Source organism: Oncorhynchus nerka, linkage group LG13, assembly GCF_034236695.1.
Source record: "Oncorhynchus nerka isolate Pitt River linkage group LG13, Oner_Uvic_2.0, whole genome shotgun sequence".
NCBI lineage: Eukaryota > Metazoa > Chordata > Actinopteri > Salmoniformes > Salmonidae > Oncorhynchus > Oncorhynchus nerka.
The window spans coordinates 68,169,014-68,185,884 of record NC_088408.1 but is presented as its reverse complement, the minus strand read 5'-3'; the positions used below and the strand labels follow the sequence as shown (position 1 = coordinate 68,185,884).

At 41.4% G+C, this 16,871-nt stretch overlaps 1 protein-coding gene across 5 annotated transcripts in view; it reads right to left on the bottom strand.

The window, feature by feature from the left end:
- slc15a4 (solute carrier family 15 member 4) overlaps positions 1-16,871 on the bottom strand; it is a 44,582-nt gene that overhangs the window by 3,388 nt on the left and 24,323 nt on the right. For 4 of the 5 annotated variants that reach the window (XM_029677904.2, XM_065026620.1, XM_029677903.2 and 1 more), the window contains 2 exons: positions 16,059-16,217; positions 6,781-6,939 (listed from right to left, as the gene is read on the bottom strand). In XM_029677904.2, coding sequence (XP_029533764.1) covers positions 6,781-6,939; positions 16,059-16,217 — 318 coding nt within the window. Of the gene's footprint in view, positions 1-5; positions 5,569-6,780; positions 6,940-16,058; positions 16,218-16,871 lie in introns of those variants that run through there. The other variant, XM_029677906.2, reaches the window with a different exon arrangement.

Below are 16,871 nucleotides of genomic sequence, written 5' to 3'. Positions count from 1 at the left end.
TGGAAAGAGGGATGGAGAGAGGGAGGTGGTAGGAACAGTGCCATTGTTATGACAGAATTCAAGTGCAACACCTCAGAAAGAGACACCACAAGAAGCTGTAGGGAGGAAGAGATCAGGTCAAAATAAACAGGCATATAGAAATTATTAGAAAGGAAGGGTAAAAAAAAGAAGAAGACAAACAGCAGTGGTTGATGCATCCTGCAGAGAGAAAAATAGGTGGAGGGGGATGGGAGCATGACACCAACATCACAAAGCAGCATTCCACATTAAAGGGACACATACAACTGTTCATTCGCATAACATGGCAGTGTCACATGGCAACGACAGTTGCTTTGTCTCCATGTTTAGCTCGTTCTTTTAAGAGAAATGAAATCTGTCTGAAGACAGGCTTATGCTTGAGAAAAAAAGACAGCTCTGTCAGTGCAACTGGAAGCCACTTCTTGTCTTATTACTATGAGATGCTTAACGCAGTTTGACCCCACACTTCAATGATCATATGAATGGCATTATTGATAATCTGGGATTGAAGCATGAGAAAATAACAGAACATTCTGGACCCTCAGCTGTGAGGACAGGCAAGGAGTCTCAATACTATGAAAGGATTGTTTGTTTCCTTGGGGGAACGGATTCAATAACAAGGCGTAAAAACACAATGATGCACACTTAATTGTTTGCCTTCATTCTGGCTTAGCGGGATTGAAATAATGAGTTTGTCTCTCTCACTCTTGATATGGATTGGAGATACAGGCATCGTATGTCATAGAAAAGCTATTTGACCGTGTACAGTACAAGCATCATCTCCTTAACAAAGACCCGCATTAGAACAACTCCGTAACCTTAAGTCATATTACCACTTTATAATCTGTGAAAAAAATCTATTCAAACTGTCCATGATTACCCTTCTGTCTTCATGAGATATGAAATTGTCACCCTCCTTTCTCAGCTAACATCACCAGTCTCCGCAGTGCATTGTTACGAACAAGCCTCTTTCCGAGGTTTATGCTTGCACCCAGCTATTGCAGTCTACTTCTGAACGCTGGCACTGCTGATTGGAGTAGTTGTCCCTGTTCAAACAAACACTGGAGGGCAATTCTAAACTAAATCTAGCCCCCCCCCCCCCGCTACAGTTTCGCATCAAGGGAAAAGCCGACAGCTGCACTAAATCAATGATTTTGCAAGCTAAAACAGTGCTTTGTCTGACAATTGTGTTGGCGTTAGAGAAGCCTTCCACCCCTGGCCATGTTAAGCAGTGGTTTACTGGCCTTAATGTTTAACCAGCAGCCCATCTGACGTAAATCACAGCTATTCTTTTGAATTCCCAATTAGAGTACCCAGCATAAGGTTTCTCTCATGTTTATTACAAAAGGGTTTGAGTTTATACAATAGGCACACAGCATGGCACGGTTTCTTAGCCCGGAAGGATACATGGGAGAACGGACAGAGCTCAGCTAGCTAGCCTACATACTGTATCTTCAAATGAGGAAGTCCAAAGCTCCAGGACAGTGTGCTGTCAAAAGAATGCACCTATTAAGTTCTCCACGTTGGACTGTCACAGTGAATAACGACCTAGAGGAGGAGCAGGCTTGATTTTAATTGGAGAAGGGGGTAATCCCACAGAAGTCTTGTCATTTCCCATGGTGAGGGCGGGCTGGGAGAGAGTGAACAGGGAGAGTGGTCTGACGGCCCTCCGGACCCTGGGGTTCAGAGACCGTCCAATTATACCGGTCCATCCAGAGCTGGGGGGAACACAAGGACTCACACAGCCACCATGTACACGACAGGGGGAATAGGTCAAACTCACACATGATACTGGTGCGGTCATCAACATGACCCCAATTAACCAAGTGCTTGAACTTTTGACTGGACATGCTTTGGAATTGGCTGAAATCATTTTGACAATCTGAGTCACGAGGCATGACCAAAATACAACACTAATACATATACCGTTGGATTGCATATATTTTTGTGTGCATACTTTTCACTAACAATTAACTTATTGGTGACAATACGGCCAAATACGCGAACCAATCTATAAAAAGTTGTTCCTCCCTGGTAGGGAAGACTCTGTATAGTCTACCATCTGACCAGAGCAGTAAAAAGGAGACATGATTTAAACGCAGTGCCAAGACCCCTGATATCTCATTCATTTCCAAAACACAAAACCTATAAACTATACTCAATCAAAGCCTAAACTGAAAATAAATCACGCCTACAACTCAACGGATCGCTGCTAGCAGCACTTCACCAGGGAGGCAGAAGATATGCAAGTTGGGATATTTTAACCATAAAAGAACCTCCAAAACGTAACGGAGGACTCACTCTGCAGGCCGTCCAAATAGTGTCCTTTGCATTTCATCATACGATTGTTTTCACCTTTAGGAGTGGTGCAGTACTGTATATCCTGTCACTAGCACATCGGAATCCATATCATATTCAAACCCAGAGATGTGTCTCACTGCCTCGGTCTGTGCTCTTTATGGATAATTGGAAAAGGAGAAGACCGGCAGGATAATGTTCACGGGGGGTGGGGGTGGGGGGGGTTAATGCCGGCAGAGTCTGCTGCTTGCGTTTTAAATCGATAATTCGCTTTAACCGACACTCAGTCTGCAAGCACAGCCTTAATTAACACAGGGGAGTTGGCCTTAAGGAGAATGGGAGAGGAGAGAGGGCATGACAGAACTGCATGCTGAATAAATGCATATTGAGGGGAAAGAGCCACCGTTCATTGACCTTAATTGTGTAGTGTTTTATAGATTCAATAAACATCACCAGAGAATAAGTAATATAACTGGATCCTGAGAATTATCAGGGGAAAACTGATAAAATCAAATCAAAACAAGTCTTTACATCTCAGTTTATGGGGTAGGTTTGAAAAACTGTGCAGGGTTGACATTTTTGTAATTTCTTAATTTCATTATGTCTGCCTCTTGCCTACCTCCTTCCCACTCATGCCTCCCCAGGGGCCACTTGGCTGGTAATTACAGCAGCAAAAACTAAACAAGGACTTGTTGTACAAACCATTAACGAACCCCATACATATTTGACAGGTATTTAGGGAACGCGATCGACACGGAGGAATGCAGCGCTATATCCAGAGGTGGGACACTGAAGGGAACTTCTATGTCTGTTTGCCTCTAACTGAATAATATTAGCCACCGTGATGCATTCATTTAGGCAGAGGGCTGCTGAAATAATTACAACAACAATTCTGAAACACACAGACCTCCAATGATCTTCAGCCCCAGCTGTGGACATTAACATACTTTGTCAGACTTCCCTTTCTTGTACTGTAAAACTTCTGGATGGACTAGAGACCAAATGGAAGCAGTTGATCAATAATGAGTGCAGGTAATTGTAAATACATTGATAACTGTATCTATCAATACCATTATTAACTTATCAATGGAGAAATCACAACCCTGAACTCTGACACAATTAAAAGGAAAGAACAAGCATCTGCTGTTAGCGAGATAGGCTGGAAATATCAGTCAGCCGAAAAGCTGCCGTTTACAGTATTTAAAATATATATCTCACATTGATTATTCTTTCACTTAAAGAAATACCTTCCCTTATACAGTACATGTATTATATTAAGCAGGAAGACTTGAGCACCAATCTCAAGAAGAGCTCATGTGACCATTTGTCCTGCTTTGGCACCGTTGCCCTCCATTAAAAACAGTATTTTCATTGAGTATCATCAAATGAGTGTTGAGCAGGATATGTGGGTCTCAACCCAAACTGTGAATGTCTAAAATATCCCAACATCTGATCCTGGACCAGTCAGGACTTGAACGTGGTACAATTAAAATAAAAAGGCCATTTCCTGGTCTGTGACTGATGAAACATAGTGCTATTCATCACAGATTACTTTGTGTCAAAGTTTAACAAGGACTCTCTCCTCCTCACCAGTGTCATGATCAAAGATATGATCAAGAGTTTCACATACAGTATATCATTTGGTCATTGTGCTGCCACAGAATGAATTATGTGCAAGGCCTCAAAAAGCTTTATATACCAGAGCTGCAAGAAAAGTTGTATACATTGAAACAATGTTGCAATTTTTTGTGAGAATGCCAAAAGGTGTGGTTCCCGTGAGGGAAAGATTCTATTGGGGTAAGGTTCCCGTGGGGATTGCCATGGAAGCCAAGAAGGGGAGTGAGGCGTGTGTGCTCAAACACACATGCATGTGGGTGTTTGGGAGAGGAGGTGTGCCCATCTGATGAATGGGCATGTGCCTGAACTCAATTTTATTACACTAAATTATAGTCTCACTAAATTATAGTCATTTTTGACAGGGAACACCACAGGTGTACAAAAGTTAAAATAAACACCCAAAATGTAATGAAAATCATCAAAATGTATTTTGTGTGTTCAAATGCCCTGTGTGGACAAAGTCATGCAACCTTATGACAATCTGATTAAAGGAACTACATTTTTCAGAGAGAAAACTCAGTCCAATTTGACCGGAACACAGCAGGAGTTAAGAGTCACCAAGTCAAAAACATAATACAAATACAGTCACGACCAGAATAACTGACACCCTTGACAGAGATGAGCAAAAAAAATACTGTATACAGTAAGATAATACAAATACTGAGCTATATTATATGAAAAATATATATTATACTGATACAATTGCCCAGAAAAAAATGTTGTAAGTAATACTTATTAAAAAAATAATAATAATATTGGCACCAGTTTAATACTCCAGCACCCCTTGCGAAGAAAATGTCACAGACCCATTTTCTAAAACATTTTGAGATTGGAGAACACATTGGGAGGGATGTTAGACCATTCCTCGACACAGAATCTTCCCAGATCGTTGATATCCTTTGTTTGAGCTTATAGACTACCCTCTTCAATTCAAACCACAGGTTTTCAAATGAGTTTCAAGTCCGGAGAAGTGTTGATTTCTTGGTCAATTAACAATTTCTTTATGGATTTTGATATGTGTTTGGGGTCATTGTCTTGCTGGAAGATCCACAGCCAAGTTACAGCTTCCTGGTAGAGGCAACCAGGTTTTTGGCAAAAAAAAGTCCAGGTACTGGGTAAAGTTCATCATTGTTTTGAGCATAGTATTGGTATTACTTATTGTACCATTTTCTTTTCTAATCTTTATCAAGGGTGCCAATAATTTTGGTTGCGACTGTACTACAGTTACCAAAGGCATATGCTTTTACATTTGGACAGACTGACTGTATCGTTGCATCCTACATTGCTTCTCTACCTGCGCATGCCTGCTGCTAGTTTGTGAGGACAAGACGTGAAGAGAGAAGGTGGTGTAGTGAGACAGAGAGGTGAGTAGTAGCCTCCAGCTGCCAAGGTAGCTAGCTAGCTGGCTGGCTGTGGCAGCTATATGGTGCGCACTCCAGGGGCAGCTTTACTTAAGAGGAGAGGGCTGTGTAATCAGGCCCCCAGCTTGTCATTAATACTGGGTGTCTATCCCCAGGTCTGCACCACTCTGCTCACCAAAGCTCCTGTTTACTCCACACTTCGCTCTGCCTCCGCATCACACAGCCCTCAGCCATGGAAATGAGGAGGATCCGCTTCCATCGCTCCTGCAGAGCGCTGAGCCAAGGGGGGTGGGGGGGGGACAGGTAAAGAAGCAATGTAGAGACAGGTAAAGCCCAGCAAAGTATGTGAAGGAAAGACAACAAGCAACTGCCTGCACAACAAACTGACAGGCTTTGAGGCCAAAGCTTTGGCCACCTGGATGTTTTATTCTGTTTGTTCGCCCACCCCTACTCTGTGCGGTTTTTCTTTAAAATTACTTTTTCAAAAAGCAGCACGAGATGGAGTGAGAGAAAGAAAGCTTGCAGGCAAATGAGGCTTTCGTTTAACAATCAAATTATGCTTACTAAACAAACGGCTCCTCGGGCGAGGCTAGGCAAGTCGCAGGATGGATTTATGAAGCCGTGCCAAGCATCTCCAAGTGCTAATGTCATCAAAAATACCTCCCAACCTGTCGGCACACTGTATTAATGAGCTATTAGGTGTTGGTGGTTAAACAATTTACAGTGCAGCGTATTTTCCACATGCTCCCTGGAAAGTGCATCTGGGCCGGGGGGCTCCTTTCACCAGGGAACACATCCATCTGCTGCCACCGCCACACTATTTATTCTAGCACTACGACAGATTTACACAAACCTTTTGTCGTTAGTCTGACATCTCTATTTATTACAGGAAACACTTAAAATAAGACAATTGCACCAGGATAGTTTTTTCCTTCTTTGGTGCAACCAATTTGCAAACTTCTTAAGTGGATTTTTAAATCAGGACGACATGACAATTCTTGTGACGCGTCCCCCCCAGGAAATACATTTCTGTTGATGGGAAAGTAAATACTGCAGAGGGAATCCAAATGTCAATACTGTGTTCTTCTTTTCGAGGACAACAGTAAGCTATGACACACTGCTGATGTTTTTGTCACACCAATTTTACAGTAACATCTATAAAAACTCTAGACAGTGTGCATGAGTGGAGCCAGAACATTATACTATTCCTCATCCCTGGAAAAGTGTGTTCATACAGATCAATGGCCAGGGAGTTGAAGGTAGTTTTCAGAGGCCATGTTTAAGGCTGATTGTGATGGCAGGCCTCCCTAGAGTCCATATACAGATCATTATGCAGGCTGAGGCAATACAATGCACAGTCATTCTCACTCACATTTTTTCTCCCTGAAGAGCCTGTCCAACTCCTATTATATGAGTAATGAACATTGTCTCAAAAGAAGAACCTACTTTAAGAACTTGTATTGGATGAGTGTTTTCTCGCTCTTACCAAAGTCCTTGTGGGAGGACATCCAGCCAATCCCCTTGAGGGAGACGATGGCCAGTAGGCCGGAGCCCACGAAGGAACCAATCCCAGAGAAGAAGAAGAACAGTCCCATGATTGCACTCTGCATGGACCTGGGGGCGGCTGAGTAGGCAAATTCCAGACCTTGGAGAGGAGACAGACACGGAACTCAGAGATCCATAGAATAAACAAGAAATACTAACAAGTAAACAAACACAATCATGCAGTACATCCGGTCATACAGAGTAAACATTGACAGATGCGAACACTGATCCAAACACATTTCTAGACTCTGGGCAAACAATGTCCATGTTCCAACCATGGCACAACCGGCCTGGGGTGAGGAACAGTTCAAAGTGTTTTTAGATGCCTTTGGCAGAGGACAGTCCATTGGCTGTGTGGTGTGTGGATATGTAGTAGGCTTGGGAGTTATCCAGATTGTCATACCGACCTTGTGCTATACCGGGGTATTCGATAATAACGGCACTGAACAAAGGGTGCTGTTTTCAAACCCAATGATACTGAAATCCGAAGGTTAGCAATGCTAACAAGTACATGTAAAATCCCATGAGAATGCTAACTAAATGCTAAGGAGCGCATTGCAAACATTTTGTACAGTTTGACCTAAACTATACAAGTAACTCAAAAATGCTACTCCCAGTTTGCTGCACGCACAAAACACATATTAGCCAGCAAGGCTCTTGAACCAGGAGAAGATACGCTGCTGTTACCAAGCAAATGCTTGATTTTGGAAGAAGCTAACCACTTTTCTAGATAGCTAATTGGCTACTAAATTAGCAAACCAAATGCACAACTGCAGAGCATTTAGCACATTTTGGACAGTTAACTTCGATATCTAGCTGGCAAACAGTTCCATACTGTAATTAGATCACCTGGCGTATGCTACACAACAGTGAGTGACTCACAAGGCTAACGGGTTCGTTGTGTGCTTTTAAACAAAGACCGCGTGACGGGGGACTACCAGGTGAAATGAAGAAAGCAATTGTTCTTTATTTCCTAATGATTTGCACAAGTTAACTGCAGGTAACTATTTGTATCTACAAACATACAAATTGATTTAAAAACGTCAAACAAAATAGTTAACGGTATTGAAAAAAAATCCCGTGGCTTTTTCCAAATACCCCGGTATATACGGTATATCGTCCAAGCCTAGTACGTAGCGCAGTGGTCAGCAGCAGACAGTGTGTGTTACAGTGAGGATGACTTACTACCCATGGGTCCCACCCAGATAAAGTAGCCAGGGGGGGATCACTATGGAAACACCTCTCATGCGTCACTGTAGAACTCCACTTACAGGAGATTAGATTTGCATCAGAATAACAGGCCTTTCATCCATAACAACAATGTGATCAATTTATATACATGAGAGACTTGGCCTGCCGCTGCACTGTTTGACTGCTAAATATCAGTGAAACATAGGGCTGTTCTCTCCTCCTACACCCGCAGGCTACCTTACAGCAGCAGGGGACCATCTCAAGTACCTATTCAGCTGCAATTGTTTCTGGAAAAGGTCTCTCAATATTTTATGTGTCATGAGAGAGGATGGGGTAGAAGGGGGAAGGAGAACGAAAGAAAAAAGATAAAATCATTTTTCTTTTGCCATAAGAGCTGCCTGCTAGCTGACATTGATAATTTCATGGTGCCTCAAACTTGTGATTTTTCAAATAAGGCCCTATAGCTGCAGCTGTCAGGAGAGATAAAGGAGCCTCTTAAGTACGGCTGCCTTTTTAGGCATTCCTCCGAGGGGAACATTACAAGAAATCCATGTGACACACAACTCCTCGTACAGCTACCTGGTCTGAGACTAATGTAGCTTGTTATGATACAAAACACGTTCCTAAAATAAAAAAATAATCTGCCGTGGAAACTTTATTACACGGTGTCAAACGCTCTGCCACAACACACCTGATCTTTCCATTGGTTTCCACCTGAAAACATTTAGTAATATCGTCAGGTAACCTTTTGACAGCAAATTAAAAAAGCCCTGCACAGCAGTACAATGGGACATGTCGTGAAGAGGAATTTGCAGGACTATTTTCAATAGGGGTGTGAACATTTACACAAAATTGGGATGATTTAGAAAAAAATCCCTAACCAATGTATTTTTTTTACAAAATGTACAATACCGTTCAAAAGTTTGTGGTTACTTAGAAATGTTGTCGTTTCATTAAATAGTATCCGCAAAACACCAGTCTCAACGTCAACAGTGAAGAGGCGACTCTGGGATGCTGGCCTTCGAAGCAGAGTTCCTCTGTCCAGTGTCTGTGTTCTTTAGCCCATCTTAATATTTTCTTCTCATTGGCCAGTCAAAAATATGGCTTTTTGTTTGCATCCTGGAGTCGCCTCTTCACTGTTGACGTTGAGACTGGTGTTTTGAGGGTACCATTTATTTAAGCTGCCAGTTGAGGACTTGTGAGGCGTCTGTCAAACTAGAACCTCGAATGTACTTGTCCTTTTGCTCAGTTGTGCACCGGGGATGCTCACTCCACTCTCTATTCTGGTTAGTGCCAGTTTGCGCTGTTCTGTGAAGGGAGTAGTACACAGCGTTGTACGAGATCTTCAGTTTCTTGGCAATTTCTCGCATGGAATAGACTTAATTTCTCCGAACAAGAATAGACTGACGAGTTTCAGGAGAAAGTTATTTGTTTCTGGCCATTTTGAGCCTGCAATCGAACCCACAAATGCTGATGCTCCAGATACTGAACTAGTCTAAAAGGCGCACAGTTTTATTGCTTCTGTTTTCAGCTGTGCTAACATAATTACAAAATGGTTTTCTAATGATCAATTAGCCTTTTAAAACGATCAACTTGGATTAGCTAACACAACTTGCCATTGGAACACAGGACTGATGGTCGCTGATAATAGGCGTCTGTACGCCTATGTAGATATTCCATTAAAAATCAGCCGTTTCCAGCTACAATAGTCATTTACATTAACATTGTCTACACTGTATTTCTGATCAATCTGCTATTATTTTAAAAAGGGACACATTTTCTTTGCTTTTCTTTCAAAAATGTCTGGCCCCCCAATGGTGGAACAAACTCCCTCACGACGCCAGGACAGCGGAGTCAATCACCACCTTCCGGAGACACCTGAAACCCCACCTCTTTCAGGAATACCTAGGATAGGATAAAGTAATCCTTCTCACCCCCCCCCCCTTAAAAGATTTAGATGCACTATTGTAAAGTGGCTGTTCCACTGGATGTCTTAAGGTGAACGCACCAATTTGTAAGTCGCTCTGGATAAGAGCGTCTGCTAAATGACTTAAATGTAAATGTAAAAACAAGGACATTTCTAAGTGACCCCAAACTTTTGAATGGTAGTGTACATCGCAGTACAGTTAAGAAAAAAAAAAAAATCTAAAAATACCTAACGCAACAATTCCATAACGTTAGAAGATATCGTTTTTTAAAATTATTTGCCATGGATATAAAGTGCTCCGCACATCATCTTCATTAACAGTTGGGAAAATGGCGGAGAGTGAGACAGGGAAGTGACAGCAGCAAAGTCCGGTCTGCTTATACTTTGAGGTTAAAAGAGAAGGTGGTGAAATGCAAACTTCGCGAGGTGGAATTGAGCTACAGTGGCAGTACAGGTGCGATGCTTAACCATCTGAAAGGGAGGCACAGAGACCCCCAACCCGTTGCTGGCAGCAGTGCAGTAAGGGACGGAGTGAGAAAATCACAGCGCTGACTACAAAAATGATTGCAGTTGATATGCAGCCATTGTCAATGGTAGAGGATGTTGGCTCGCTGCCCTGATGGCATATATAGAAGCAGACTACAGGATGCCATGTCGAAAAAACGTGACAGCCTGGATGAAGAAAATGTACAATGATCGCTCAAAGTATAAAGCGCAAGCTCTCAAACACCATACGTAGCTTTAACAACTGATTGTTGGATGTCAAAGAACACAGTCATACATCACTGCAACGCGACATCACATTGATGAGAAGTGGGACATGAAGTCCCATGTACTGACAACTGAGAACAGGCACACAGAGAACCTAAAAACGGCATTAACTACCATCATTGCTGAGTGTGTGGGGACAGCAGTAAGGTCAGCGCTGTCTGGTAGCCATGACTGCAGTAGATTGAACTGCATTGCCCCCTAGTGGTCATACGCAGGACCAAATCTGAAGTGTGAATTCACATGTCCTTATACCATTTTTTTTCTTAAAGTTTCAAAATAAACATTTTACATTTGTCACATCCCTAATTTTCAATCCCTTACTTGTCTATGTGGAGGTAGATAGAATGAGTTGAGATTTAATTATAATAATAATGTCCGCTTCCCAACCACACGCAAAACAAACAAAGTTAAAATATTTTATTTTGCCTTCTCCCGAGGGCTGTGTTGGAGGGGTAGATTTTTTTTCTTCTTGAAAAATAACATTAGCTTAATTTTTTTTCCAAAGATCAATCCCAGAGGGGATCATTTTGCATATCTTTAATGCCCAAAAGCAGGCAAACTGCAGGTGGTGCATAAGGAAAGAATTACCATAGTCCCTCCAAGGATAAAGGAATTGTAATGTGGTAGGAGGTGGGCCCTAGACGTATTAAAAAGGATGTATTCAAATAGAATAAGACCAGGGGAAAACTGTTTTTTCCAGACATATGTCACAATTCTGTCAACTAATTTTCATTGAAGATATCCCCAGTGGGGGGGTGTGGAAAAAGTAGAGGGGAAGTTTATTTAAGGGCTCCCCACAGCTTTATTCTGTCTGTATTTGAATTTCATGGGTGTACTAGTACAGTAATAAAGTATGACAGCCAGTTGTTTTTAATAGACACCTGGGCAAACCAGTGTGTACGCTGTTCCAAACATAACTTTATTATGTTCAATTTAACTGATAATGTGGATCTAAAAAAAATATTGTGAGTACATTACTTCACATGAATAAATGATCTGCCCTCAGCCACACAACAGCTACTGTACCTACAGTGTATTTTTCCCTGGTTAGGGTTTGTCCTGGTTGCAGTTGTTAGCAGTAATGCCTCCAAGGGCAATAGTGTGGAAGAGCTGCCATTGGTACCAATCCCTCCACAACAGTCAATATGGTTGGCTTGTGTCATGGTAGGGGATCCACAGAGATTATGACCATGACAAGACAGGGCACCTGATGAGAAGACATCAGCTGCTGACAGCCAGTCATATACACTTCCTTAGAATGAGTCAGTAGCTAAGGGTGCCAGGAGTGAGTGGCTAACTGGATGCTGGAGGTTTTACTCAAGACAGTCTTACAGGCACAATACAAAAGACTAAACACTAAGTTGCTAAGGGTCTCCTATGTGGCGACGCCATTGTTGGCCCGAGGAGGAGAACCACAATCTTCAGTAAGAACTAGCACTAACTTATAGAGAAGTTATGCATGAAAGACATGTTGAAGAAAATGAGGAAAAAAGCATTCCTCTTATATGAAACAATAGACCTTGAGGACTTACAATATATATATATTTAAAAAATATATGTTTTTGTATGCAATGTAAAATATAGTGAGGAAGTGACCGCGAGCCAAATAGACAGACGGGGGAGGATGGCTCAATCATGGACCGAGGTCTCAACAACCCCAGTCATCCAGGTAATTGAAATCTTTCCAAAACAGAAGCCTTGGCATGGTAATGATCATGACTGCAGGAGAAATAGAAATAAAATAATAATAATAATAATAATGAGGTAGGATTCTATTGATTTCAAATTGTGCTCTGCTCATAGAGCCAAGATGAACAGCTTATGTAATATCTCACAACAGCTTAACCTTCAAAGATCTGAGGGAGGAGAGATTATATGATAGACTATATGCTAGACATGATTTGCTAATACTGGTCATGGTGCTACTACATACAGTATGTTGTTACAGCATAATCAGAGCAAACTGCTGTATACTTATGGCCTATAGTAACACCTTTCCACTACTCCTCACAACACCCCAAACTCTACCCTTACCATTAAACAAAACAAGCTGTTTATCTATTAAAAATAATAATAATAATACAAATTTTAAAAAATAGTGTCCAAAGAGAACAGACTAAATGGACATAGAAAGAAGCTGGCTCAATGAAAACTATGGTGCTACCCATTCCAAGGTTAGGACTAACCACCAGAGGACTTGAAAATGAGCCGGAGCTGAGAGGATCACCAAAACTAAAAAGGTATTTTGGTTTCAGTGCATTTTTTATTTTATTTTTATGGTATAGCCTATGAATGTGTCGACAACCATCTGTGGAGATCAGTGGACAAATGGCTGGACAACAGGCTGCCCCGAAAAATGCATGGTCCCCAAGAAAGTGGATTCTTAAAAATACGTGTTTCTGTACGCAGCATGTGTGTTGGATTCACTTAATTCTTAATTGATCTACCGTTTCTATCATGGGCCACTGTAATGGATGGGGGCTCAGGACAGTACCATTCTGATCATCTGATGAAGGTGCACATGGATCAGAGTCAAACTTTGAAGACCGAGATAGTCATTGAAGGCAGACCAGCAGAAAGAAAAACATTCTCTGGGGGCAGAGATACAGGCGACAGCTGATGCATTGGTCCAGAGCCAGGCGGCATTGGCAGAGAGCCAGGTGGCATTGGCAGAGAGCCAGGTGGAGAATGACGAGTTGAAGAGGGCGAGGAACGAGATGGAGTCACAATCCATGCCAGGCCAGTCTGGAATTCCACCTCCGACAGGCAGAGTCAACATACGTGGCAGGTTCGTCAGGTCGTCGGTTCACCTTGACATTTCCATTCCTCTTCTGACATTAGAACTTGACGAACTGCTCACCAGGCACAGAATGGGGACTGGTCTTGATAAATCAATGAGATTTTTATTTTCACTGAATCTCAATTGGTTAGCCTACAATTAGGGTGTGGATTATTTTGCTCTTCACTTGCAGTCACTTAGTGTCCTAGGCCTACTCCCGACCAGTCATGTTGTACAGCGCCATATTTTCCTAATATTAAAAACAGTAAAATGCATTCCTGAATTCAATCTCTTTATCTGACATGTTGACATTTATTCATTGTTTAAATAGTCAAGGCTCCCTTTGTTATTTAATTTTATAACTAAAATGCTTGAATGTATTTAGAAGACATGTACGACTTGTATGCTGTGTGCTGACGTGCACAAAAGAATGATTGAATGATTGATTTTCTGTAAATTGATGTAGGCCTGTATGCCAATAAGTAAGTTAAACAGGACTCTTACTGTAGGTCTACAGATCCATGTCATTTCAATAACTTAACTCCTCAAAGATGCCCTCTGGTGGTCAAACTAGTATTAACGGCAACAATGGCTGACAAATAACATGCCATATAATCATTTATTTTGAACCCTTCCCTAAACCGGACGATGCTGGACCAATTGTGCACCGCCCCATGGGTCTCCCGGTCTGCTGCGACAGAGCCTGGACATATAGTTGTGTAAATTGAAGTTCAATGTTGGCATTTCACCACCAAAGTCCAATGCCGATGTTATTACAATATCAAATAATTTCCGGGTACCTTACTAACCACGTTTCCATCCACAGATTTTATGCAGGTAAAGTCATATCGTATATTTTTAAAAAAATGACAGCTATAATTTTATAAAATCCGATAGAAGATATTTTCATTCGACATGGTGGGATCTTTTAAAAAATATATTTTTTAAATATTAATGTTTTATACATTAAGTGTACAAATGCTTTCTGCACAACTGACAATTCATATCCACAATTCAAAGCATAATTTCCCTTTACTTTCGATGAGTGGATCAGCGTGAATTGATTTAATTTCCAAACAACAAACATATGATTGTTGGCATAATAGTTATCTATAGATCCATATTGTTAGCTCTTATTTTAGCTTTGCCATGCCCATGCACAGAGCCCATGTATTTGTCTCATACTATTGTGTTACTGCTTTGACTTTTTTGTCATCAACCATATAATGGCTCTCTGCAATCACTGAGGGAGAGTAAAGACTTTATGCTAGAAATTGAGTGACACTTACCCGTTTACTATCAACCATCATGATGAAAATGCTAACAGAAATCATAGGGTTCTATTTTCTCTCAGGGGAAAAAAAACACACAAAAAAAACTGGGAAATACAATTTGGGCAGCATACCACAAGTTAAAACTATAACTTAATAATGTCCTTGGGAAGGGTAAGGAAAGGATAATTCACTGCAGGTCCAATTCACTGTGTGAGGGTATGAACCACCGATGACCTTCTGAGGAGAGCTCTTGCAGACATAGAGAATTCTATGATTGCAGCCTACATGCTGTGTTCAAAATAGCAAAATCCTTGTTTACTACACAACGTATTCCATTCACTCAGAGAGCAATTCATGCATGTATTTTTGCCATTTACTCAGACAGCACCATTCACTGCAGGTCCAATTCACTGTGTGAGGGTGTCAACTAGTGTGGGTGAACTTCTGAGAAGAGCTCTAGTAGCCTACATGCTGTGTTTTTAAAATACTTGAACCAAATGCACAATGTATTTTTGCCATTCACTTAGATGGCATTTCATGGACAAGGTCAATGTTATAGAATGTAATCTTACCCTTAGTATCTGTATAGGTACTAGAGGTAGAACTAATGTAGCATGCCAGCACTGGTGGTGGTTACAGAGAACAATCAAACTATATGAATGTGGTTGTCCATTGTCTGTTGACGTACTGTACAGGCTGCATATCATGCTGCTCAGCAAAGTCCAATGCTAAATCTGACTTTAAAACCTGCGATAAAGTATCTCTTTGGCGCAAACTCTATCCCTACTAAATGTATCCGTCCCTGGATTCCTTACCTAGCTGTTTCAACAATAGCACAGGCAACAGTTGCTATACATATGTAAGGATGCAGGAAGGGTTTTGTGTTTTAGAACAGAAAACCATTGATTAGGGCATAAGAATGAAGAGGAAAACAATGTCAGGTTGTTCAAAGGCTGGAGGAGAGGACTATTAATCACAACGCATACTAAAAGGTTACTTTACCATTACATAGACTACTTCCCTTCAACTTCCCCTTTAACAAAACATTATATAATTGGCTACTGGATAATAGTGGTGGTGCAATCAAGATACATTGTAACAATTAAATCAACATCTATTAGTACTGACTGTATGACCAAGACCAAATTATCACTTGTAACCAAATATGTTAGACAAATCATTGTCATTATCAGATCTCTGCATCTCTTTATAATGCTATATACGCTTCCTTTAGACATTTCTATATCCTCTGGGCAACAGAACATCATTCCACTCACCTGCGATGCTGGCAAAGATTTCGCTGATTCCGATGAGCACATACTGGGGCACCTGCCACCATATGGGCAGATCTGCTGCGTAGTAGATCACGTCGCCAAAGACCTGGTCGATGGTGCCATTAGATTTGATGATCTCAAGTCGTTTTGTCTCCAGTATACCTGTAGGGAAGGAGGCACAACATGTGTATATAATGTTATTAGGCCTAGATGCTTGAATTATGTCAGTGCATGAACACCAATGGGAACAAAAACTTGAACAACTCTTGTTTTTATGGATTATGAAAATACGTAAATGGTTAATTTTGTCTGTAAACACTACAAGATAAAGCAATGGCTATCACCCATTGTTATTATTGATTGGCACCATCTAAAAGATGAGGACTTTCAACTTTTGAACTTTCTATGCCGAGATGCAACACTTTTTCCCTCAATATACAACAGTCATAAAAACAGAATACTTGTAAAAGTCCATTAGGGCTTATGTGTCAAGTCAAAGCCAGCGTTTAATTAAGATCACATCTGCATGCTCGCACTCAGACATTACAGCAGTTAGTAATGGAGGAGAGAGCCGACAACTCAACAATAACACCCCCAGCATTTGTCATGAGCAGCTGCTGCCGCTTCCTAAAAGCTTTAAATCGATAACCATTATCATGGAACCAGCAGCTATTTCCAGATAACACCCAGAGACAGCCTCCTATCATCGCCCCACACTTAATGCTGTATTTGAGAGGGGATGGGGCCTTCTAATCCAGCTATCCTATAATACCTCTTGTCCATCCCAGGCAAGGTGGTCGCGGCCCTGCCCAGAGC